The sequence below is a fragment of the Stegostoma tigrinum genome, chromosome 21 (genome assembly GCF_030684315.1).
Source record: "Stegostoma tigrinum isolate sSteTig4 chromosome 21, sSteTig4.hap1, whole genome shotgun sequence".
In the NCBI taxonomy this organism is placed as follows: domain Eukaryota; kingdom Metazoa; phylum Chordata; class Chondrichthyes; order Orectolobiformes; family Stegostomatidae; genus Stegostoma; species Stegostoma tigrinum.
The window spans coordinates 21644788-21670968 of record NC_081374.1 but is presented as its reverse complement, the minus strand read 5'-3'; the positions used below and the strand labels follow the sequence as shown (position 1 = coordinate 21670968).

The 26181-nt window shown below is 40.0% G+C and overlaps 1 protein-coding gene across 2 annotated transcripts in view; it reads left to right on the top strand.

Annotated features, from left to right (window-relative positions):
* Window positions 1-26181, top strand: part of LOC125462776 (SRSF protein kinase 1-like) — a 68293-nt gene that overhangs the window by 1276 nt on the left and 40836 nt on the right. The window contains exon 1 of one of the 2 annotated variants that reach the window (XM_048553128.2): window positions 25730-25863. The exons of the other annotated variant lie outside the window; for it this stretch is intronic. Coding sequence (XP_048409085.1) covers window positions 25793-25863 — 71 coding nt within the window. The 5' untranslated portion in view covers window positions 25730-25792. Of the gene's footprint in view, window positions 1-25729; window positions 25864-26181 lie in introns of those variants that run through there. 2 annotated transcript variants of the gene reach the window in all.

Below are 26181 nucleotides of genomic sequence, written 5' to 3'. Positions count from 1 at the left end.
TTAATGGTATAGAATTCAAAATTATTGGTGCATTAGGATTTAGCACGCTGTGTTTGGTCATATAGTGTTAGCTGAAGCAAATCTGTTTTTGACAGGCTAGCTCTATAGGTTATGATTGTCCAGTCAGTTAGGTAACTGCACTCTGATCTTTCAGGGTATTGCTTTTGAAATCTGTTCACGATCATTTTGCAGCTTGGTAACCATGAAAACAATTTGCTTCTGTGATGTGGGATCATAATGTGAGTTACATCACAAAGCAGCTTTAACGGATCCATTTTCTTAAAGGGCTTTTGAAACTGGATGTAAAAAAGGCTTGTTATTAATTGGAATACTGATAGAATGTCTTGATAGATATGTCTTGATGTATTGTTGAAAGATAACTTACTGTTCCTTGTCAGTTCATAACCTCAGTTACTTCGATTCAATGTGGTTATGATGAGCACTTAGCAGCTGTGGAACTTAAGCCCTTTCCACTTCTGTGAAGTGCAGCAGGAAACTTTTTGCATGCAGAAACAGGCTTTCTGCCCTACTTCCAGCAAAATAAATCCCATTGGATTTTGACTTTTAATTCCACCTTGTTTAGTTCCTCAAGCTGTATCTGGCCTCCTGGATTGGTAATGTTGAACTGCTGTAATGGTGGGTATGTGCAATATAAAGGGCTATGTAAAGGTTTTTCCCCCTTGTTTGGCTGTTTATAAAAAAGATCAAATACCAGAAAAAATTCAGAATGAATACTCCTGTGTTACCATTTTTGCTTCAGTGTATTTGTGTGGTGATCTGAAGGCAATATCACTTCATATTTTGGGCAGCAGTAGAATACAGAACAAATACTACTTTAAGTACAAAGAAATACAGGAATAAATCTAATGAAAACATTCCAATATACTGAGAAACAAAAACATTCTCTTTGAGGTGGAAATCTTCATAGCGAGGTTATCAGTTAAAATACCCTAAGAAAATGGGTTATCAGTGTAAAATCCTTTGTCGTGAATAGTTGAATAATTTGCCTCTTCAAGGAAAATTGGATAAACTGTTGAAATGAAGATTTCTCTTCAATTAGTCTGACAGAGCTAGTACAGTTGCAGGAGATTAAACTCTTCTAAGCATGGTTCTAAATATTTTATACTTGTGATTGCAACAGTTTTCTAGTGTTTCTCCAGAATGAGCAGAATACATCAAATCTGTCAACCTCTAGGCAGAATCCATATTGACTTATGGATCTTAGCAATTTTTGGGTTGTTTAGGTTGGGCATGTAGACTGACAATATCTTTTTTATAATAAAGAATACAAGGGGCAGTTTTATAAGAAGTAGAAATGTTGCAAAATAACCCAGGAAATTCTTCCGAGATGCTCCAAATCCATTGGCATAACTTTACTGGAAGTGGAGCAGAATGTCAGCTTGTGCATGTAAGTAAAGGTCCTGTTGCACTTTATTGAAGTGGAAATGGCTCCAAGGACTTTTCCAACCAAATATGTCAGTGAGCAGACCAAGTTGGGTGATAGTTTTAAAAAAAAATCCAGTTTTCAGCTTGAGCTGATACACTGTCCTTAGAGTAAATTCAAAGGAATTACTCATGGAAATGAAAGTGTCTTGCTACTTCAGTGATTTCGCAAAATGCATTGAAGTGTTTTCACTTATAACTGAAGATTTAATTGGCACCAATAACTGCTGTATTTTAATCTGTCATTTTAAATCTGTTGCTTTATGACTATTATAGACAGTGGATTTCAGGAAATTTGATTACTTTCTGGTTATACCTGCTGGGCAGTGTAAAACCTGTGCTTTCAGTGATTGTTTCATTTGAGCATGGGTACGAAAGTCATGTGAGAAAATTTCAAGCAGGAAATCTATAAAATACATGCTTCTTGTTCACATGCAAGGTTACTATGTTTACAGAAAGGATGTTTGAACCGTGAATATACTGCAAGGGAAAAATTACTTTCTTTTGTTCCAAATGAAAGTGGATTAACTATTTCTTGTTGAATATTCAGAAGGGAAGGATTCTGTTGGTTTGAATTGCTACAAATTATGTATAGTAGTTTAGAATTGTTTTAGAATAACTAATCTTTAGGTGAAATTAGAAGATTGAGATAGCTGGCAGATTATAATTAATGGGACAAGATATGTTGGATTCCAGTTCTTGGTATCAGTTTGCTTTTGCTGATCAAGGTGAAGAGATGTTTACCTGCGTGCCCAGTACTTTCTCAGTTTAGTCATAGCACATTTCAGACCAGAGCAAAACTTGACTTGATTTATTATTGTCACATGTATCCAAGTAGTCTGAAGTTTTGTTTCACCTGCAGTACAGGCAGATCATACCATACAATGATTGTAGCGTTTTTGAGCAGAGCGAGGAATAGTGTGTTATGGCTGCAAAGTAGGTGCACAAAAAGCAGGATCAACATTAGATTTGAATTTTGAGAGATTTGTTCAGAAGTCTAATAATAGCGGGGAAGGAGCTGTTCTTGAACCTGTTGATGTGTATTTAAGTTTTTTTGTATCTTCTGTCTGATGAGGTTGAAAGAGATTATAACAGGGATGAAGGAGTCTGATTTTGGCTGCCTTTTTGACCCAGTGAGAAGTGTAGATGGAGTTGATGGATGGAAGGTTAGCTTTAGCTTTAAGGTTTTGGAGTAATGGACTGGGCTGAGTTCACAACTTTAGGTATTTTCTTATGGTCCTGGGAAGACCAGTTGCCTTACCAAGCCATAATGCATCTTGATAGAATGCTTTCTGTGGTGCATCTGTGAAGGTTAGTAAGAGCCCTTATGGACATGCAAAATGTCCTTGGTTCTTGAGGAAGAAAAGGGACTGTTGATCGTCACATCATTGTGGGTGGTTCAGGACAGAGTTGGTGGTCATCACTCCAAAAAACTTAATGCTCTCGACCATCTCCACCTCAGCTCTGTTGATATAGATATGAGCATGTCATACTTCTTTCTCCCTGAAATCGATGATCAGCTCTTTTTAGTTTTGCTGAAGTTGAGGGAGAGATTGTTATCTATAAACCACGTCACCAAGTACTTGATCTCTTTCCTGTATTGTCTTATATCGGGCTTACAACTTTGTTCTGTCCTCACTTCAGAGTGGTGTTCTTTCATGCACCAGTGTAACAACACTACATTTTACACCAGCAGTCCTTGTAGCTCCTCAGTGACATTGCATATTTGTTATGAATTAGGGATCATTTTGTCTTGTAGGCTGATTCTCTCTTGGAATTAGTTTCACATTAGATATTTAGAGATGTTCCACTTGCAATCTTGGTTGGCTTTCAGTGGAACAGAAAATCCAGCCTCGGGCTTTCAGTCCATGGGACATGGGCTGAAAGGTGAGAGTTATTTTAAAAAGGTCATGAAAAGCATCAGTAGCACATTGGCCACTCATCTGTAGTCAATGAGAATACCATCACACCCACCCCTGCAGACTACTTAGTATGGTGGGGCTTGCACCAAATTTGAGCAAGTTATCCCATAGAGTTGTCAAGCAACAGCCTTCCACTCTCATAGCCAGTCATACCTTACAGCCAATGACCCAGATACACCATCACCGTTCACAGATGTGTCCTGTCTGCCTGGCTTGATGGTGGCTACTACTGACTGAACTGCCTGAGCCGTGAAGATGATGCCTGCCAGACTGGGTCTATGGCAACTGTGAGGTAACTAACAAGAGGGAAGAACTAACTACACCTTCTCCTTGCTCATCTACTTGTATCTGTTTATGACTGTTTAGATAGGAATTAATGCCACACGTTTGCTCATTGGGGAATGCTTTGTTCTAAGTGCTGATATTAACATAATGTGGACTTCATGTATGGCATCATGCACAAATGCTTTACTGCACATGTGCAGGGAATGGAGCACAGTTTTGAACTGGGCTTCAGAGGTGGAGGGAGTATGAGTGATGGGTACCTGTGGAGTGGGAAGGGAAGGGGACCCAGATGTCTGGCAGTGAGGGCAGCAAGGGGGGGGGGGGTCCTATACTGAGGTCTGCTCTTCTGCTGACTCTGCTCTTCTTCCAGCTTTATTGCACCCTGCTTCCTTTCTCCTCCCCCCTCCCCCCCCCCCCCCACCCCCCAGAAAAGTCACACCCCACGTCCCTCTGGTCCTCTCCCAGACGGCATGCGCTCTCGCACGCTCTCTCACATCTTCCATCCCCCACAAAAAAAACGCACCTGCAATCTTGTGGCCTGGCATGTCCCTTCACTGTACACTTCCATCAAGTCAGAGGATTAACCCTGGCTCATTGAGTGCTGGCTGGGAGTAGCATCAGGGCATAAATAAAAATAACCTGTTAACCTCAGTGACACGGGATTACCAGCATGACCAATAGAATGAGATAGTGCTGAGTGATTCCACAGTAAACTGACCAGATCAAAATTCTGATGACCTAATGAGACCTATTTAGGAATGTTGCTGGGCAATCAAACAATTAACAAGGAAATTTTTGGAGCAGCTGCCTCCTCCTCAATGGAGAAGGTCATCACATACATGTAAAAGACAAGATTGAAGCAACTGATTGATTTTTGTTGTTGCCTCTTCCCTGGAGTCTCCAACACCATAGGTGCCAAGTTTCAATCAATCTGACTGGCTTAGTGTAATGTCAAGTAATAGCCAAAAGCACTGGGTACTGTACAAGTTATTGGGCCTGACAGCATCCCAGAAACGTTTTTGCCTTGTGTGCCAGAACTAGCTGCGTCCATAGCCCAGCTGTTAAATACAGGTACATTACTGGCATCTGCCTGACAATAGAAAGCAGGATGAATCCAATTTGGTCAAATATTGCCACTGTAGCATCTTTCTATTATTGGTGAATTGATTAAAAGTATTAACAACAGTCCCAACATGCAGCACTTTACTGATGCTCAGTGTGAGCTTCTGCAGGGCAACTTGGTTCTAGACCTCATTACAACCTTGGTTTAAACTTGACTTAAGAACTGAGCTTGAAAGCAGGCTAGTGTGTCTGTCCTTGATGTCAGGACAGCATTTGCCTGAATGTGGTGGTGTTCTATATCTTCAGCTGCTTTGTTGATGACTTTCCCTCCATCCTAATGTCAATAGGGGCAATGTTTTCAAATGATTATTGATCATTATTGTGCATTCACTACTCCTCAGACACTGGGGTAGTCTGTTGCCATGTACAACAAGAGCTGGACAGCATTCACACTTGGGCTGATAAGAGACAAGTAAGATTCGCGTTACACAGCTATTGGGCAATGACTGCCACCAACAAGAGAGAATCTACCTATTTCTGTTGAATTTTAGTGGCACTCCATAATCGAATGCCCCAATATCGATATTGTGGGAGTTCCTATTGTGCAGAAACTGAATTGAACAGGCCCAAAAGTGCTGTCGCTACGACATCATGTCATCAGCTAGACATGCTGTAGCGAATAACTCCCCTGCTGTCGTCATTGCCTGTCTGTCACCTGCAAGGGAACTGTCAGGAATGTGATGCGATATCTTTATTTGCCTGGTTAATTGGGGCTGCTAACAGCACTGAAAGCTCAATGCCATCTGACACAATGCAGTCTGGTTGATAGTGCCCCATCCACTCATTAACTCTGTTTATAATTGACAATACACACTGCTGCTACTATGTACAATGTGCATTGCAGTCAAAACACCTTCAGCGGCACTTTTCAGATTTGCAAATATTGCCACTGGAAACAGATGCATGAGTGTGTAAACATTTGCATGTTCCCTTCCAAGCTGCACTCAATATCCTGACTTGGAATAGTACCAACTTCACTATCACAATCAGAACCTTGTAACTTTCTCTCTCATATCCTTGTTTGACTAGCTAGGCTGAATGGGTTCACAAGGGTTAGTTGACCACTATCATTTCCTTGGCAAGTGGGATGGGCAACTTGTGTTGATATAACCAATGATGCCCACATCCCACAAAGGAATTTTTATAAAGATCATAGACTGATCAAATTATTGCTGCCCACTCCTGCCTTCATTGTTCAGGCATTGAGAGGACTGCTACTGTTTGGGGACACTTACATGTAATGTCTAGTGACCTCTTGTGGATTCTCTGAGAACGGGAAATGAGAGATTCCTTTTTAGCTTCCTCGTTGGTTGCATTTTTGCTGTTTAAGTGTACTAACCGCCGTCTTTGCCCAGCTTATAAGGTGCTGCCTTTTCCTGGCAGGATGAATAAAAAAACTGCCAGAGCATGCCTCAACATGGAGCTGATGTCCTCTTCCTACTATAATATTCTTTTTATTTGTATCTCTGACTCTAATGGACTCTAAAGAATGATCTCGTAGCCACAGCACTTTTCAGGCTTGTCCAGTTTAGTTTCTGGACAATGGGAACTCCCACAATATTGATATTGGTGGTTTCAATTATAGAGAAAGGGCCCTTTGGCCCATCAAATCTTTGTCAGTCAACAACAGTATAGATACGGTGGTTAAGAAGGCATTTAGTACGCTTGCCTTTGTTGCTCAAACGTTTGAATGTAGGAGTTGGGACATTATATAGATGTTGTACAGGACGTTAGTGAGGCATTTTCTGGAGTACTGTGTCTGGTTCTGGTTAGCCTTGATATAGGAAGCATATTATTAAGCTGGAGAGTGTTCAGAAGACATTTACTAGGATGTTGCCAGGACTGGAGGGATTGAGTTATAAGGAGAGGCTGGATAGGCTGAGACTTTGGTCACTGGAGTGTATGGGGTTGAGAGGTGACCTTATAAAGGTTGATAAAATAATGAGGGATATAAATAAGGTGAATGGTGGATCCTTTCCCGTGGGCAAGAGATTCCAAGACAAGGGGGCATATTTTTAAGGTGAGAGGAGAAAGATTTAAAGACATGAGGCAGTTTTGTTTTTTTGAGTGGTACGATTGGTGGATACAGCTCCAGTTAGAACATTTAAAAGGCATTTAGATATGTACATACATAGATATGTATTAGACATAAAATTTGGGAAATGCAGAGTCCTTTTCCGTCCTTTAGTGTGAGAGCTTGCTGTAGAGGGAGTTCCAAGCCAACTTAAGAGTTTACAATTGTTGATGAACTCAGTGCTTCAGGTATTTCGGTCTAATTTATTTTCATGGAAATAATTCCTTCTCAAAAATGTTACACAATTTGCTGGGCACAGGTCACACAGGTCTGACCAGAAGAGTGACTGGTGAGTAGGATTTGTGGTAGAATTTGGGCAACGAAGGCTGGTATTTGAAGTGAAATCTTTTTCTGGTAAGTGCTATGTCAGGTGAGAGAATGTGAGACGGGGTGTTGGTGTGGTGTGCTCGATTCGACTTGCATTTTGATTGGGATGTGATCTTAAAAGCATTCCAGAAAAGTGCAAATGTTACTATGGTGATGATTGACATAGCTGTATAGCGTTGTAACGTAATTATATTAAAACCATGCTTTTCAAAAATTTACTCATGGGGGTGAAGTCACTGGCGAGGCCTGTAGTTGCTGCCCATCCCTAATTGCTGTTGTGAATGTGATTGTGAACTACTTCTGGAATCATTGCAGTCTATGAGTTGTAGGCACACCCTTGGGGCTTCCAGGACTTTGACAGTTTGTGGTAATGTCACTGGACTAGTAGTAGAGACCCAAGCTAGTGGTCTCGGTTTGGCTTTGAATCCCACTATAGCAGATGGTTAAATGTGAATTCGTGTAATAAATCTGCAGTTAATGATCTCCATAAAACTTGCTAGTGGTAAAAATCTATTTGCTGTAATAATGTTCTCTTTTAGGGAAGGAGATCTATTGTTGCCTGCTTTACCCAAAGTGACTCAAGATCCACAGCAATGGCGCTGATTTCGTAATTGCCCTCTGAAATGTGTAAAAATCTTAATATACAAAAGAGGAAATGAAACTAAACATATGACGTGGCATCAACCTAGGACTGGGAGTTTGTACAAATCTAGTGGTGTCAACTTTGCAAAGTCCTCCTCACTGACAACTGAGGGCTTGTGTCAAACTTGGAAGAGCTGTCCCATAGATGAGTAACAGTCTATTGCTTGTGAGAAATGATTCCATGAATTTGGCTTTCCAAATACCACCAAGACTATCCTTTGGTATGCCTCATTGGCAGGACAAACCATTGGAAGAACAGTAGTATACAGTTGAGAGAGAGTTACCTGGTAGGCCTCAACTTTGAATGCAGTGAGACGTGATGCAGAAGGTTAAAAGTGGCCGACTGGCTGATTACCACTGACTGCTCCCACATCAGCCCACCCATCGTTCTTCTGCTGATACTGTTTCAAAACATGAAATATTGATTCACTATGACCTGCATTCTAGGAAAGAACAAAATGCTACCATGCATATGCTTCAAGAAGGCATGTTCAGGTGCTAGTGCCACAATATGCAGTATTAGATTGAAACTGTTTATTGGCCATAAAATTTATAAACCTGCATCTGCATGTTTTTGTTTTGTTGAATTTATTTTTGTTTCACAGCTCTTACCCTGCTTTTGGACATAAATGTTGCTGGGTTGACCGGTAGCAGCACGGCCTGCGTGCTGGACAACTGCCTCTTCTGTGAAGTGTGTGTGTCAGAAGCATGAGCGACAGCAGGTTCCACTGTATGTTCAGCATTTCAGGCCACAAAGCTTTGTTTTCTGAATGTTTTAATGCGGTCATTTTATCCCTGAACCTCCTGAAGGCAGTAATTTTTCAGTTCACTGTCTGAAGGCTGGCCAAATCATGGCTAAGTGCCATTGTTTTTGATGAGAATGCAGTCTTTGAGTGAATCTCATCTACAGCAGGAATGAAACCCAGTGCTGTCGGTGTTAATTTGATTAATTTGATCCAAATCTTGATCTAGCCCACTGTGCTCATCCCAAGCTGCCAAAAAGCACTTAAGATATAGATTTTATGTATACAGCTACTTGTTTCTTTCTGGCCTCTAGACGGTTTCTGAACTGACGTTTCATGGCAATTTCAAAATGTTAAAAGTCATGATGTGGTAATAGCAGAGAGAGGGGGATCCATTAGATGATATATATCTGTACCTACCCTCCAAGGGAACTGATAAGTTAGCCCACTGTCCTCCCTTTCTCCCTGGAACTGTCCTTTAATCCTTCAAATAATAATCATTTCCCTTTTTAGAAGCTGCAGAACAAAAAGGCTGAGCTTGGTAGTGATCTGCAAGCTAATTGATGCAGCCCCAACACTTGGACTGTGCCAGTTTATCCCAGGCAGCAGCCTGTTTCTAGTAAGTGGTGCTATAGCATTTCTTCAATACATTCGTTATTAATCATAATGGCACTACCTAACACGCGTTAAGCCAGTCCAGTAACTGCGCAAACTTGTAAATTGTGATCATCCGTTAACAATTCAACTTCCGTCAACTGAGCATCCTGAAATCCACCCCTCTTGCCCATCCTGCCTTAATGAGTAAAACTGGAAGAAGTGAATATGATCCACTCATGGATAATGGGAACTGCAGATGCTGGAGAATTCCAAGATAATAAAATGTGAGGCTGGATGAACACAGCAGGCCAAGCAGCATCTCAGGAGCACAAAAGCTGACGTTTCGGGCCTAGACCCTTCATTTCTGGCACATTTAGTGCCTCGTAGATTGTGTAAATTAATTGTCTGAGACTTTGCTGGAATTGATCTGCGTGGATTATGAAGCGCACAAGTCCAGCCATATTGGATAGTTCACTTTTGTATAGTCTGTACTGGTTGAACAGTGGGTTGCTAACTTGAATACAGTGTCAAATTTACAAACTGCAATGTGTCTGTTAACAAGGAGAGAAGGGCATTTTAGATCAAGTGCTGGAATATGAGCGATACAGAAATTGAGAAAAACAAAATCAGTTGAGTGAATGTGAGTACAATCATGAGGAAGAATCTGATCCCTAAGCTTCATAAAGATTTTGCCAAGCTTGCAAATAAAAAACTAATTTATCATTGTTTTCCTCACCTATCATTTTGAAGAATTCACTATCAACTAAGCCATTTAGGAAGCTCATAGCAAAAAAAATCTTGATACTGGATTGAGGAAAGACCAGTATAAGATAACATTGTTGTTACCACTTCAGTCTTGTGTTTGGGCAGTATTTTTTTTGTGTGGGGAAACATGGTGAAGTATTGGACAGAAAAGGATGGACTGATAATATTGCAGCCATGTGATTTGCAAGAAGCCCACTTGACCTGCACCCAGAGTAAAAGGGCCTGCAAAATTTTTTTTGTTTTAACATTCCCAAGTATTCAATACCTGAAAATGATCAGAGTTCTGTGTGAACACACTGAAACATGCTAGATCCTTATTCTGCTTGTGATTTTCATTTGCTTTTTAAATCAAAATACTTAGATATTAACAGGGGGATTGAGTTTAAGAGTCGTGAGATCTTGTTGCAGCTCTATAAAACTTTGGTTAGACCGCACTTGGAATACTGCGTCCAGTTCTGGTCGCTGTATTATAGGAAAGATGTGGATGCTTTGGAGAGGGTTCAGAGGAGGTTTACCAGGATGCTGCCTGGACTGGAGGGGTTATCTTATGAAGAGAGGTTGACTGAGCTCGGTCTCTTTTCATTGGAGAAAAGGAGGAGGAGAGGGGACCTAATTGAGGTATACACGATAATGAGAGGCATAGATAGAGTTGATAGCCAGAGACTATTTCCCATGGCAGAAATGGCTAGCACGAGGGGTCATAGTTTTAAGCTGGTTGGTGGAAAGTATAGAGGGGATGTCCGAGGCCGGTTCTTTGCACAGAGAGTTGTGAGAGCATGGAATGCGTTGCCAGCAGCAGTTGTGGAAGCAAGGTCATTGGGGTCATTTAAGAGACTGCTGGACATGCATATGGTCACAGAAATTTGAGGGTGCATACATGAGGATCAATGGTCGGCACAACATTGTGGGCTGAAGGGCCTGTTCTGTGCTGTACTGTTCTATGTTCTATGTTCTATTAAAAATTTTGTACTTTCTTGTCTCCAAAATTTTTATTTTTTTTTAAGGAACACTGCCAACATTTAATGGTCAATGTTTGTGATATCAGATGTCTATTTCATTGTCAATGATGGGCTGATGCAGTCCATCTAAATTTGTGTTACCATCCCACTTCCTCCAATTTTTTTGATGCTAACCTTCCTTTGTGTGCAAACATTGCTTGACCTCAGGCAAGCTTTATTAGCACTGCCATGTCCAGAAATGCCCACTTATTCTATCCTTTACTCTTGAATGAGCACATGACAATTCTCATCCTAATTTTCAATTTACTTTGCTTTCCATTTGCAGACCTCTTTAATTAGTTCTGTGCCCTGAATCTGTTGGTTAAGCCATTCTGTAGCCTAATTGACATGAGAATGCAATTCCAAGTTGTGACAAATTGGTAAATATGGACAAAAGAATTTATAGCTGGAATATAAAATGAGGACCATGTATATTTTTGAAAATATGACCTCCAAATGTACATTGACACAGATTGACCCCAGTATTGATCCATCAAAATATGGCTTGAATCTTGTTGCTTCAATGAAAAAAGTTAATTTCAGTTTCGCATTTGTGCATTTCTCAACGCAAATGTGTTAATCGGTAAAATTCTGTAAATAGCAACCTCAGGAGATTGATTGTCCTAGTGATGGAATCTAGAACACTTAGCTTCATGCTTTGCACTAATTCAGACTAACATTGCTTGGTACCATTTAAGAACTGATGGCTGAATACAGTATGTTTTTGGGAGTATCCAGGAGTCTGATTGGGAATTGATTTTAATTAGACATAAATCATTTATAATGTTTTTAGATGTGGGTGCCATGTGTTTGCATCTATAAATGCACCATAAAGCTGTACAATCTTGAACAGTATACTTGAAGTAAGAAATATTCCTTACCCAGGATGAGAACACTTTGTTGGATCAGTGCATATTGCAATTAGTATGGTTTGTTTCTCTGCAGAGTATTAATTGCCTGTGTTTTGTGTAGGTGATTTCATTTTAACTTTGAATTGAGCTTCTTGAGTCACTGCTTGTACCGATTGATATTATTTCCAAAAATAGTCTTTATTTGGAACAGAACAGTATAGCTTGTATTCCTGATGGCTTTTTCTCTAGTTTTTATCATTAAATTGGAAGGATTGTGCCTTAGGTTAGGTTTCACAAACTTACCACCATGCTACTTGCATTCTAACTGTATTAGAGGAAGACTGTTTTGAAGGTACTGTTATAGGAGCTTGCTAAGTTCTTGCAGTACATCTTTTATTTGGTATCCACTGCTAACCACTGTGTCAGTGGCAGATAAGCTTGCTAGTTAATCAAATGGACTGAATTTTTTTTGGATCATATGAATTTGTGTGGTGCAGTACTCATCCAGATGCCTGGAGGCAATTCTATCATGCTCTTGGCTTGCATGTTCAGATGTAGACAAGCTTTGGGGAGACCAGGAGAGTTACTGACCAAAAAATTTCCAGCCTTTGCCTCACTCTGTTATGGCCATTAATTTTGTTTTTATGACTGGTCTAGTTTTCAGTTCAGTGGTAACCCGTAGCACTGACCATTGTGCACTCAGTAGTGAAAACCTCACATCTGACTTTATGGTGTAAATCTCTTTACTCAGGTTAAGTTGGTTGTGCTTCAAGCACTGTCCTGCTGAACATCTGCAGTGATATGCTGGGACTGAGATGATTGGCCTCCATCATCATCCTTTTATACTAGTGCCAAAGTAGTCTGTGGAAAGGTTTGTTCTTCATTTCCCATTAACTTCAGTTTTGCCAGAACTCCTGATTCTGCATAAGCCAAATGCTGCTTTTATGTTACGGGTAGTTTTTTTCCCTCTCATCTTGAATTCAGCATTTTGTTTGCCCACGTTTGGACCAGGGTTATAAGGAATTGAGAGACCTGGCAAAACTGAAACTAAGCATCAGTGAGGAGGTGCCTGCATCCAAGCGTTGTACAATAGCACTGATGACAACAACAACACCACCACCACCCCCCACTGGTTGTCGATGAAATTGGACTGAGGAAGCAGTAATTGTTCATGTTAAATTTGTCCTTTTTTGTGGACAGGGTATATGTGGACAGTTTTCTACATTGACGAATAGTATTGCCAAGTAGTGTAAGTGTTGGAGCAGTACGTGACCAGCTTGGCTTGGGATGCAGCTGGTTCCATACCATAAAATATATTCAGAATTCATACTTTTTGTTGATATCAAATATAGTGAATTTGATTTGGATGAAAAGCACTATCTGTGGTGCTAGTGATCTTGGGAAGAGGGCAAGATTGATTATTCACTTGGCACTTGAATCATAAAATTATATGGTATAGTTGAGGCCCCTCAGCCCATTGAATCTGTACCAACAAAAATATGACTACCTATGCTAGTCCCACTTTCCTGCAAAGGGCTTATTGCCTTAACTGTTATGATATTTCAAGGTATCCTTCAAGTACTTTATAAAAGTTGTGAGATCTCTTGCTTCAACTGCTGTCCCAGGTAGTGCATTCCAGGCCTGCCCTCCTTCATCCTCTGGGTGAAAAAGTTTTTCTTTGAACGCTATTTAAAACTCCTGCCTTTTATTTTAAAATTATGGCACCTTGTTATTGACCCTTCAACTAAGAGACATAGCTGCTTTCTATTCATCCTATCCATGCTTCTCCTGTAAACTGCAATCGGGTCTTAAACCCCAACTTTCTCAGCTCCAAAGAAAACAACCAAGGCTTATTCAAATTCTGGAGGAGGCGCAGCTTGGACATATCACCCAGGGAGTAGGAGAGGGAGTTAAAATGGTTGGCGACCAGAAGATGTTGTCGTTTGTCTTGTTCAGAGGGCATATGTTCTGTGAACAGTCTGAGTCCATGCTTGGCCTCACCAAACTAGAGGAGGCCACATCGGGAACAGCAGATATAGTAGATCAGGTTGGCGGATGAACCCTTGTTGGATATGAAAGGTTTGCTTTGGGCCTTGAGTGGAAGTGAGGCAGGAGGTATAGCACTTCCTGTGATTGCAGGGAAAGGTGCCGGGTGTGGTAGGGCTAGAGGGGAATGTGGAGCAGACTAGGGAGTTGCGGAGTGAGCAGTCCCTAGGAAAGGCAGATGGGGTGGGGAGGAAATATCTCTCTGGTCGTGGGGTCAGATTGTAAATGGTGGAAGTGGCAGAGAATGAAATGCTGGATGCGGAGTTTGCTGGGGTGATACGTGAGGACAAGGGGGATTCTGTCTTTATTCTTGTTGGGGAGAATGGGATTAAGGACAAAAGCATGGGAGCAAGAGATGTGAGGGTAACTTTGATCACTGGGGAAGGGAAGTTGCATTCCTTGAAATAGGTAGATGTTTGTTATGTGCAGGAGTGGAACATCCCATCTTGGGGAGCAGATGCAGGGGAATTAGGAGTAAGGGACTGCATTCTTGCAGGACTGTGGGTGAGAGGAGGTTTAGTCCCGGTAGTTATGGGAGTCAGTGGGCTCGAAATAGATGCCAGTTTCAATGCAGTTACCAGTGATGGAGACAAACAGGTCCAGGAATGAGAAGGACTTATCAGAGATGGCCCAGGTGAATTTGAGATTGGGGTGAAATGTGTCAGTAATATGATGAGCTGTCCAAACTCCTCGGAGCATGATGTAGCGCCGATACAGTCATCAGTTTAGTGGAAGAAGACATGGGGGTTAGTGCCAGTTAACAGCGGAAAAGGGACTGTTACATGTATTCTACGAAGAGGCAAGCATAGCATGGGCCTGTGCAGATGCCTATGCTGCTTCCTCAGTCTGAACAAGAAGTCTGAGTCAGCTTGTCCATCTTCTCTCCCTTGTATCCACACACCCATCCCACTGACCAATCCCCACCACTTCCTACCTGCATCCACCTACCTTCCCCCGCCCCACCTCTCCTCACTCTCTTTATTTCTGAGCACTCTTTCCCCTCCCCATTTCTGAAGAAGGTCCTGTGTTTCTCCAGCTCCACCCTGTACTGACTCTGCCTCTGACTCTGACTCCAGCATCTGCGGTTCTTGCTATCTCTTCACATTAACATTGATTTCATTGTAAATTATACAAGCAAAAGTTGGCTGAAAGCTGAGAATATCTGATTGAAGTTAGGGATCAAAATATTTTTCATACTGCTGAACATTTTAAATTTGCAAATCAATAAATCAAAACATACATTGTCCATAAATTCTAATGTAATGAGTTAATCATATCACTATTGCAAAATGTTATGACTTTTTTCTTTTTCTGTGAGTTTAAATTGCTTTCGGGTTTACTGCTTTCCTCAAACGTACTATCTGTAAATTGGCCAAAGGCAATGCAAGTGATTAACAAGCAAACTTTCATTCAAGAGACAAGGAAACCTTTGGTTACAGACAGAAATATGTTCTGATGCCTAAACAGTGCTTCAAAGGAAATGGCAGCATTGCTGGCCAGGTTGGGACAGTTTGTTGTTTTGTAAAAATCCTACGTCATTTACTGACTGTGCACATTCTGTCTTTAAATTTAAACTACAATCATGGAATTATAAAAATCGAAGGAGATGCTTGCGTCGTATGCTACTACCCTGAGATTGCTATCCAGTTTATCCCATTCATTTTGCTGCCTTCTTCCCCATGTTCATTCACGTTTCTCTTGCCATCAATTTGAGTGTGCCATTCCGCATGCAATCAAATTGCTGTGTGTTTTAAAGAAAACTTTTTTGTTCGAGTTGATGATTTTAAATTTATATATTTTGGATATTACTGATCAAACAGTGGAAATATTTAATGAATCTCTTCTGCACAGTCTGCACAGCTTGATGATTGTTTCTAAGGTAACGCAACTAGAAAAATTGGGCATCCTAAAACTCATTTTCTTGGCTTAGGACATAAGCACGATAACACTGATTAATGACTGGATAGTCTGTCTTTCGTGGAACTGATTAAGAAGATGAGTACTGCCCAAGACTCGAGTACATACCTGATCTTCATAGAAATAGGGTACAGAATCTTTCTATATCTACCTGAGCAGGCAGAACTTCATTATCTTTTCATCTGAAGTACAGTACCTTCAGCATTTAAACCTTGTGAAGTTTTGCACTGGAATGTCCATCTTAATTTTTCAGTTCAAGCTGTAGAGTTGGACTTCAGCACTCAACCCTGAGATTTGGAGGCAAGGATGCTACCACTGAACCATCACTTTATTGGATAATTTAATAGGTGCCATAGATTTGGGCAGGCCTGTAAGTTGTATCAACTTTTATCACATTCAGATATTTGTGATGATGTGCTAGGTTTCTACTTTGCAGAACATTTAAAATTGAAACGTTTAGTTTGAATGTTTCTCCTCATTTCTCCCACAAATAACATTTCACATTTCTCTACAGTTAATTTCATGTACTGTAGAGAAATGTGAAATGTTAATATTTGTGGGGAAAAATGAGGAGAAACATTAAAAGTAAACATTTCAATTTTAAATGTTCTGCAAAGTAGAAACCTAGCACATCACAAATATTTGAATGTGATAAAAGTTGATACAACTGTTAGCATTTTGGAGCCTTGGCTTTATTGGTCGATACAAAGAGTAAAATAAAAGCTATACCAACTATATAAGTCATTAACTAGAACTCAGGTGGCATATTACAATCCAACACTTACTACCAAACTTGAAGGGTGTTGAAGCCTTAGAAAACTGCATATGAAGTGAAGGCCGGTTACGTACAATCACAGAAGAAGCCGATGTCCTTTATTCTTTGACCAGAGAAGGTTGGGAGAACAGTATTGAAATGATTCCGGTCCAGCAGCATCTGTGGAGGGAGAAATTTTAGACACCTGATGACTGGAACAGTTCTGCACAGTCACATTGGACTCCGTTTTAATTGTTTCTCTCTGGATGCCGCCAGACGTGTTGACATTCATCAGCACTATTTGTTTTTATTTCAGATCTGCAGTATCCACAGTTTTATTTGATTAACATTGAAGTGGCAATTTGATGGGTGGTGAAAAATCAACACTTCCTGTGATAAAGAGAAACAGTTTACAATTACTGAAGAGTTCATAAGAAGATGTAGATTTAGGGTGATTGGTGAAAGAACCAGACATGGTTTGAGAGAACCTTTTCCAAAGTGAGTGAATTGTAATCTGTACTACATTACCTGATAGTGTGGTGGAAGCAGATTCAAACAGTAACGTTCACATGGGAATTGAATAAATACTTGAAGGAAAAATACAAGGCTATGTGTAAAGAGATTCAGGGATGAAATATCTTGAATATAGAACAGAACAACCACCACTTGTGTTGTACGATTTTATGTTTCTGTCACTTACATTCCAAATTTTTTAAAAAAGGTGTAGATAAGTCTTTGTTATTTTCAAGCCTTCTCTAAGATTCTGTAGAATGTTGACTGTTAGTGTTGTTTTTCAGATTACTGCTGTGATTCAGATATTTGCTTATTTCTTTATATTGTCTACTATATTCAAGATTTTTAATATTGCTATAAGTCTGCTGTTCTGTTATTATCACAATTAGGAAAGTGACTAGAATATTTTAGTTTCTGCCATTGTAAAACAGTTTGGGTGTTGCATTAGTTTTTGTTTCTACTGCAAACCTGTGGATATTCTGCAATATTTGTATGCTGTATAATTATCCTTACACTTGTTTCTGCGTAGTGTACAGGATTCTACTTTATAGTGTGATTGGATTGTATCTTCTCTGTTTATAGAGGAACAAAGGCAAATTATTTGGGATAATGAAAGATTGGCTACAGTTTTTTTAAACATTTACCTGGAAACAATTGAATAAATGTCATTGGCAGAGCAATCAATTACTTCTTGGCTGAATATAAAATCTAGATTCAGAAACTGGGTTGCAACTAAAAGCAGAGGTTCACCTGCACATCTGCCAATGTGGTATACTGCATCCACTGTACCCGGTGCGGCTACCTCTACATTGGGGAAACCAAGCGGAGGCTTGGGGACCGCTTTGCAGAACACCGCCGCTCAGTTCGCAACAAACAACTGCACCTCCCAGTCGCAAACCATTTCCACTCCCCCTCCCATTCTCTAGATGACATGTCCATCATGGGTCTCCTGCACTGCCACAATGATGCCACCCGAAGGTTGCAGGAACAGCAACTCATATTCCGCCTGGGAACCCTGCAGCCATATGGTATCAATGTGGACTTCACCAGTTTCAAAATCTCCCCTTCCCCTACTGCATCCCTAAACCAGCCCAGTTCGTCCCCTCCCCCCACTGAACCACACAACCAGCCCAGCTCTTCCCCCCCCCCCCCCCCCCGCCCCACCCACTGCATCCCAAAACCAGTCCAACCTGTCTCTGCCTCCCTAACCGGTTCTTCCTCTCACCCATCCCTTCCTCCCACCCCAAAGAAAAAAAAAGCTCTGATGAAGGGTCTAGGCCCGAAACGTCAGCTTTTGTGCTCCTGAGATGCTGCTTGGCCTGCTGTGTTCATCCAGCCTCACATTTTATTATCTTGGAATTCTCCAGCATCTGCAGTTCCCATTATCTCTGCAACTAACTGCAGTTATTTTTATTAGATTGAGGCCAGTACATAACTGGCATTGAATTTAGCATGCACATATTAGTTTAGTTATCTTAGTTGAGGTGAGAAAGAGAAATAAAAAAAGCACAATCTGCCATTATCTTCATGACTAACCACAACAAGAAGACACAACATGGCCAGATACATTAGTCACTCTTGTGGTCATCTCTGATGTACGATAGTCTAGTCAGACCCCTACGTACCAGGGTAGCTCAGAAACCAACATCACCCTGTGATAGCTACTGATGAGTGTAAAGAATCCCATACCCACAATCAATAAAGCAAACATAAGATACAGAATACCATGCAAGGACTGTGAAAAATGTAACATTGGCCAAACCGGGGTGAATATTGACAGTAAGAATACACAAACGCCATCTAGCCACCGAGAGACAGCCAGTTGTCACTGGTCTCAATACACGTGGACAAAGAAGGACACAAATTCTACTGGGACAACACGAGCCAAACAGAGACATAGCAGGAAATTCCTAGAAGCCTGGTATTCCAACCAGAACTCCATCAACAAACGCATTGAACCGGACCTGATGTACAAACCACTGAAAAACAGAATCAGAAGTGATGTCAGCCACCCCAGCAAACCAAGGCATCTAAATAAGAAGTGGGACAGAACGCCAACACTTCACTGGAATTGTGCTGACTATGTTACCTAGCAGGGTTATGAAACGTCTGAGATCAGACACTGGCTCGGCAAACAAGTCTACAACCTCAGAAAGAAATCACTTACTATTTTATAAGCACCTTTCACCTTTTTTCAGTGTCCTAGAGCACTGAAATGTTTTTAAAGGATAGTCAAAACGTTGTCATCCATAGGAACAGTGGAAGCAATTTTGGTCTCTCTGGCAACAATAAATTAAATGATCTGTGTAAAGTGCTTTTTGAGGGGAGAACATGGGTGGGGGGGGAAGAAGTCATTTTGCTGATCTTGAAAGTGCAGTCTGATGATCCTAACTGATATGTTGGGCAGTAAGAATTTATTCCCAGAATGAAACCTAGCTTGCTTGATAGAGCAAATATTTTATCTTTGCGTTTGATTTCAGTGGTAGTCACTTACTGGACATGCTTACAAAAGACTGCCAATGGTTTGTTTAAACTCTGGAACAAATGATTATTTCATGAAAAATAAGCAACCTAAGCTACATAAATGTGTAAGTAAATTGGAAAGGGTTTAACAAACAAGAAAACACATTGAACATTTTTTTTCCTCAGCAATGTGCTTTACCAGATAGTCAATCCCAGAGAAATAGGAGTCTTAATTTATTTTTTAACTGAATCAGTCTGGTTTGCTGCCTTGAATTGTTGAAACAAATTTAGTTTGGATAGGCTGAATGCCCATCAGTTCTGATGACCTAACACTCTCTTCAGTTTTTAATAGTTTGAAACTTCTCCGGAGACACTCAACCTGGAATTTCTATGAAAAACTACCTATGGAAGAAAACTGCTCTTCTCAACTGAAAAACTTGATTTTTCTGTTTGTGTGAAACTGAAACTTGATTTTTTTCTGAACTGAGCTCAAACTTAACTATTGGTGTCCTCTGATTATTTGTTTTTCTGTATGTCATAAATTCAGCAATGTGAAAACTTCATTAGTTAATGCCAAAGATAGCTGACTAGGCAGCAAATAAATTGCATGCTTTCTTGGATATAATATATTTCGTTCACGTTTCCAAATCACTTTCTGACCTCCGAAGTTGACTTTTTGCAGGACTGAGGCTGAAATCTGTTCACCTGCCTTTTTAAAACTCAAGTTCCCAAATGATATGTATACCTGTCATCACAGCAGTAGGGCCTTATTGGTCACATTTGACAGGATTTTGGTCTTTTGTCATCTCCAAAAGATTGCTTTTCTGTAATGTAGCATTTCCACAGTACTGCTTGAGTATAAATACAAAGTTGCTGGAAAAGCTCAACAGGTCTGGCAGCATCTGTGGAGGAGAAAACAGTTAACGGTTTGGGTCCAGTGACCCTTCCTCAGAGTGAGAATGCCTGATTAAATTGTGTACAAGTCTGAAATGTTGCTTGAACATGCAGCATTCTTGTCCAGGTAACTTTGCTATTGGCCGGGGAGTTCTGCTGCCAGATAGGAGCATTTGTAAAGTGCAGTTCTCCAACTTGGCTCTGAGTTGTCATAGTTGGGTGTGTAGTTTAACTTTAACATGACAATCAGTTAATAAATTTAATGCTCCAAAAAAAATTTATCCTTGCAGGATCTAGATAAAGGAGACATATATTGATACTGGGTTTTTTGTTATATACCCTGGGGTGCTTCCATTACTATGAATAATAATTTCTGCTATGTTCTCGCTTCTGTCATGTTTAAAATTGTCGCTTGCCTTCACTGTCTGAGCCAATGTCAAGATGAACAAAAGCTTGTGTTTTTAGAATTACTTCAAATTATAATATATTTGTATGTTACATGTATAATATTTTTTTAGATGGGCCTCTGGGATTAATGGATATAAATTAGTATCAACGTTGCAAGGACAGTATTGAGTATAAGCACAGCAAATGTGTACCTAGAATTTCTTTCAAAAGCACAGCTATTTTTAAATTTGAATTTGCTTCCTAATTAACCATTCATTAAAATTAGAGCATTAGAATTTTGATGCCAATGACCTGAATACTTGCGATCACTGCAGTAGATTTTTGTAATTTTGTAGGATCGGTTACATTCAATCATATCACGATACATAGAAATTATAAATGAACTTTGTGCAGTATTGGAGCAAAATATGTTGCATTTATTGCAAATTTGCCATTACATTTGGGCAGGAATTCCTTCCAGTTATTATTTCAAAACAGCCAAAACTGTGTAATGCTCAAACTGAATTCCTTTTAAAAACTGGGTCAAATTATATATTTAGCTTCGTGTCAAGAATCTGAAGCCTTTATTTTGAGATGCTGGAAGCAATTAGATGTTTATGCCTAATGACAATGGTTCAGGATAATAATTAACTTTGAGAAAAGTGTCTCATCTCAATTTGTTGTGGTTAGTTTAAGGCAGGTGGGGCAGTACAGTTGACTTCTGTGATTACTGATTTTTCAAAAGAGGAAAATTCGGTCTGAGTTTTTGCTGTTTTTTAGAGTTACTCCAAGCATTTTATTGTAGAAAAAGAATCATTTATATTTCCTGTTAAATGCCAATAGCCTGCATTTTTTTCCAATTTGTCTTACATTTAAAGAATTGACACTCTTGCAAGGTAAGGGAGTTATTTGGAACTGAAAGAATTCTTTGTACCATGAATTGGAGGCTCTTCCCTTGAAAAATAAATTATCAGAAATATACAACAAAAGTTTTATTTAATTCTAATGTATAGCCTCATGTTTTTTTAACTCCTTTTATCCTATTAGTTTTGCAGATGCCATGCTGTACGTTAGGAAAGCTATGGATATTAACTGTTCTAACTCTCCTTCACTGCCCTGAACCCACAAAGCTAAGGCAAGGATTCTGCTAACCGAGATAATCTGATAATCTAATGTGGGTGAAGACATGCAATTTAAGCAGGCAGAAAATAGGACAGTTTTTTTAAACAGTTGATTGTTCATTCGTGATCAGTCACAGCACAAAGACATTACTTTTTCCTTTAGTTAATAGTTCATTGGTTGAGAAACTGGTTTGTTTTATCTACCTATGATAATTTGCCACTTGAGTTTTGTTTCTGAACAGTATCTTTTGAGTCTGTAAATTATTTTCTCTTGTTTTGCATTTCCCTATAGTTTGCTTCTTAAACTCATCATTAAATAAATTGGTTGTAATGTAAATATGCAGGTCTTGTGCTTACGAATGCTACTGCATGACACTGCTTTGCTTGCTGAACCACACCTTGTCTCAACGAAAATGAACACTTCAACAGTGCTTCTGTTACCACTTGCTTGGAGGTGTGTATTACCCCAGTAATGCATGGCTTTAATTATTTTAAAGATGGAGGCAGCTCACTGCCCCACAAATACATATATGCACAGGCGCTTTCAGTCCAGTTTCAGACAAACAATACACTGCAGTATCCATTTCAGGACTTTTACTTATCCATCTTTCATACCATAGAATGATGACAGCATGGAAAGTGATCATTGAGCCCGTTATGTCTTGGTAGTTACACCCACTTCTCTGTTACCTATGACTCTACAAGCCTTTTTTTAAATTCAGATATTTAAGCAATTATCTTTTGAAGGCCTTAATTGAATTTGCCTCCACCAGGCATACAAGTACAAATTCTAGATCCTAACCATTCACTGTGTTTCAAAGGGGAGATGCCTTCAGAGGTGGCCTGCAGATGCTAAGTGATGGCCACACTACTTATCCATGTCACAGGAAAAATCTTGGAATACCCAAATACCATAAGATAAACTCTGGAGGTTAGACCTGCATTTTCATTGTGTTATTTAATTAGTAATCTTGTTACTGTTAACAAGCATTATTAATGCTAATAAACTTGACCAATACCAGAAAACTTTAACAAATACTAAAATCTTGCTATCAACAAATCCTTTTTTTAATGTTCACTCATGGAACGTGGACTTCACTGGCTAGGCCAGCGTTTATTGTCCATCCCTAATTGCTCAGAGGGCAGTTTGAGTCAATTGCATTGCTGTTGGTCTGAGTCACATGTGGACCAGACCAGGTAAGGTAGGTTTCATCCTTCGTATATCCAGCTGATCTAACTGCTAGTGTTGGAGGATACCAGATTCAAGAGAAGTTGAACAGCGGCATTGCAGGAAGTTTGAGAGTTTATTGGCTGGTGTATGTTTTCCTCTTGTGGAAGAGACTAGAAGTCTTTGATTTAGGATGGAGATGAAGGGCATTTTTGAGGGTCCCCAGTCTGTCGACCGTTCTTTTTCCCAGAGAACATTAGAGGGTGGACCAGTGACGTTTTAAGGCACGGAGATTGACTTGACTTGCTTGTGAGTCGAAAAGCAAAGGTTTTTGGCCGCACACTTGAATTTTCTCCATTCTTCAAGACCAGTGGCACACACCAAGCCTATAGTTAAAGAGATAAAGGAATGCTAGTAAGCTAAAATCATATGTTTGTAATCGTGCTAAGGGACTTTGTAAGCAACCAGAGGTTTAAACGCATGAGAAATAGTAACTGAGCTATTAATCTGTCTTGTAAGTTTTACATTTATTTTTATAACTAGTAGGTAAGCTGTGTTAAGTGCTAGTAAGTTTTTTTTTATCATATTAGCAATAGCTTAATGGTGTTATTGCAAGACGATTAATCCAGAAACATTGCTAATGTTCCAGGGAACTGGGTTTGTATCCTGCCAAGGCAGATGGTAGAATTTGAATTCCGTAAAGAATCTGGATTTAAGGGTCTCATGACCATGAAACCATTGTTGATTGTCAGAAAAACCTACCTGACTCACTAAAGTCCTTTTAGGGAAGGAAATCTGTCATCCTTACCTGGTCTTGTCTACATGTGACTCAGACCCACAGCAATTGATTAACTCTTAACTGCCCTCCAAGCTCCTACTGTGCTGCATTGATTCTCTGATTCCCAATGCAGTTACTCCTTTTGCTTATCACATTAAATCAGTGTCCTCTGTTTCTTGATTCTTGTAGAGAGATCAGTTTCTTTCTATCTACTCTGCCCAATCTCTTATGACTTTGTGCTCCTGTCAAATCTTCTGGGATTTCTGTTGTACAAGAGAACTACTTCAGCCTCTTCGACATGTCCGTGTAACTAAAGATCCTAATTTCTTCTTCCATTTTCCAAATATCTTTTACACATCCTCCTCCAATGCCTTCATTTCATTTTTAAAAAGTGTGGTTACTTGAAGAGAGCACAAACAATTTCAGTTAAAGTCAACTAGTGTTTTGTACTTCTTTAATATCTATTGCCTTTGTACTCTAGGCCCCTGTTTATGCAGTCCAGGATCGCAATATATTATCATAGAATCATTGAATCCCTACAGTGTGGAAACAGGCCCTTTTGGCCCAACAAGTCTACATGGAAACTTGGAGAATCCCATCCAGACCAACTCCCTGTAACCCACTGAATCTACACATCCTTGAAAACTGCATGCAGTTTAACATGGCCAATCCACCTAGGTTGCACATCTTGGACTGTGGGAGGAAACTGGAGCTCCTAGAGGAAACCCACGCAGACGCTGGGAGAATATGCAAACTCCACACAGACACTTGCCTGAGGGTGGAATTGAACCCAGGTCCCTGGCACTGAGACAGCATGCTAACCGTTGAGCAACTGTGTCACTCCCAGCTGTTTCCTTGCCCTGCCACCTTTTTAATTATTTTTGGACGTGTCCTTCTGTTCCAGCACCCCCTTTGGAATTATCTGTTGTTTTGCTTCATCTCTACTCATTCTTCCGATCAAAATGAATCATTGGCACTTTTTGCATTAAATTTCCGCTACTACTAGTCCATTCATTCCACCATTGCATGCCCAGTTGAAGTTAACAACTAAACTCCTCGGTTGATATTATTGCAAGTTTTGTCATCTGCAAATTTTGCAATTATAGTTGCATTCTCAAGTGAAGGTTGCTTAATCTATATTAAGAAAAGGTGGGAGTCCCAACCCCTGACCTCATTGGAACCCCACTGTATAATTTCCAGTCTGAAAAAACAAGTGTTCATATGTTTCCTGTCACTCGGCCAAATTCATATCCATCTGAAACTGAACCTTTTGTTCAATGAACTCCTAGCTTTGCTGACAAATCTGTAGTATGACACTTATCCATCAGATATCTTTTGGAAGTCCATGCATGACAGATCAACCACATTATCCTCATCGGCCACTGTTGCTTAATCAGAAAAGTCCAGTGTCTGTGTAACATGATTTAGTCTTGTATTTGTGCTGGATTTACTTAATCCACTTTTACCCAAGTAACAATTAGCTTTCTCCTGAATTATTGCTTCTAAAAGCTTTCCCACTGCTGAGATTTAACTGACCTAGATATGTTGAACTTATCTTTTCATCTGTATTTAGAGCACGGGTGTAACATGCAGTCCTTTAGTTCGCTGGCTGCATTCCTTCCTACAGGGATTGTGGCAGGCATGTCCACAATTTCCATTCTTAGTTTCCTCAGAATTGTCAGCATTTTAATTTCTTGGTGACTTGATGGCTTTGAATAGCCAGTATGTTCAATGCTTCCTCTTTAATATGTTGGTTTGTTGAGCCATCAGTGACAGGATGTATTTCTCAAATCATGTAGTGTTTGTATCTGAAATTAATAGCAAGAAAATGGTTATTAAAGTTTGAGGTGTTCACCTGCAATGCAGTATAGTCTTTCTGCAGCTAGGTGGTGGAGTATTGTTGCTTGTGCTTTTGGAGGACTGTTAGCTCAGTAGCTGATCACTGCAGTGCACCCGGGCAGAGGCAGCTGAAATTTTTGTCGATGGCTTTACAAAAAATCCGTGAACTGTCTTCAGGGCTGCCTCCATCAATGGGTATCAGAGCTTCATGCAGGTATGGTAAATTTTATGTATTTAAAAATGCTGTTCAGTGGAGGGGTTTACACAGTTTGTACAGTTAGTTTAAAATGGTATGAAATTGGGCAGCACCTTCTGATTGCTAGCATTTTTTCTAGATGATACATATATAGGGTTTGTGATTTTTCTAGGCAGTATGCAGTAAGACGGGAATGCAGGTGCTGCTGATCACAGCTTTTTTTATCGTGGCTTTTTAAAGCAATTACCAGATAATTGATATTCCGATCAGGTATACAGTAGAGAAAGCAATATTTTGACAAAATGCTCATAATTTATTTAAGTATCGGCCTTGGCA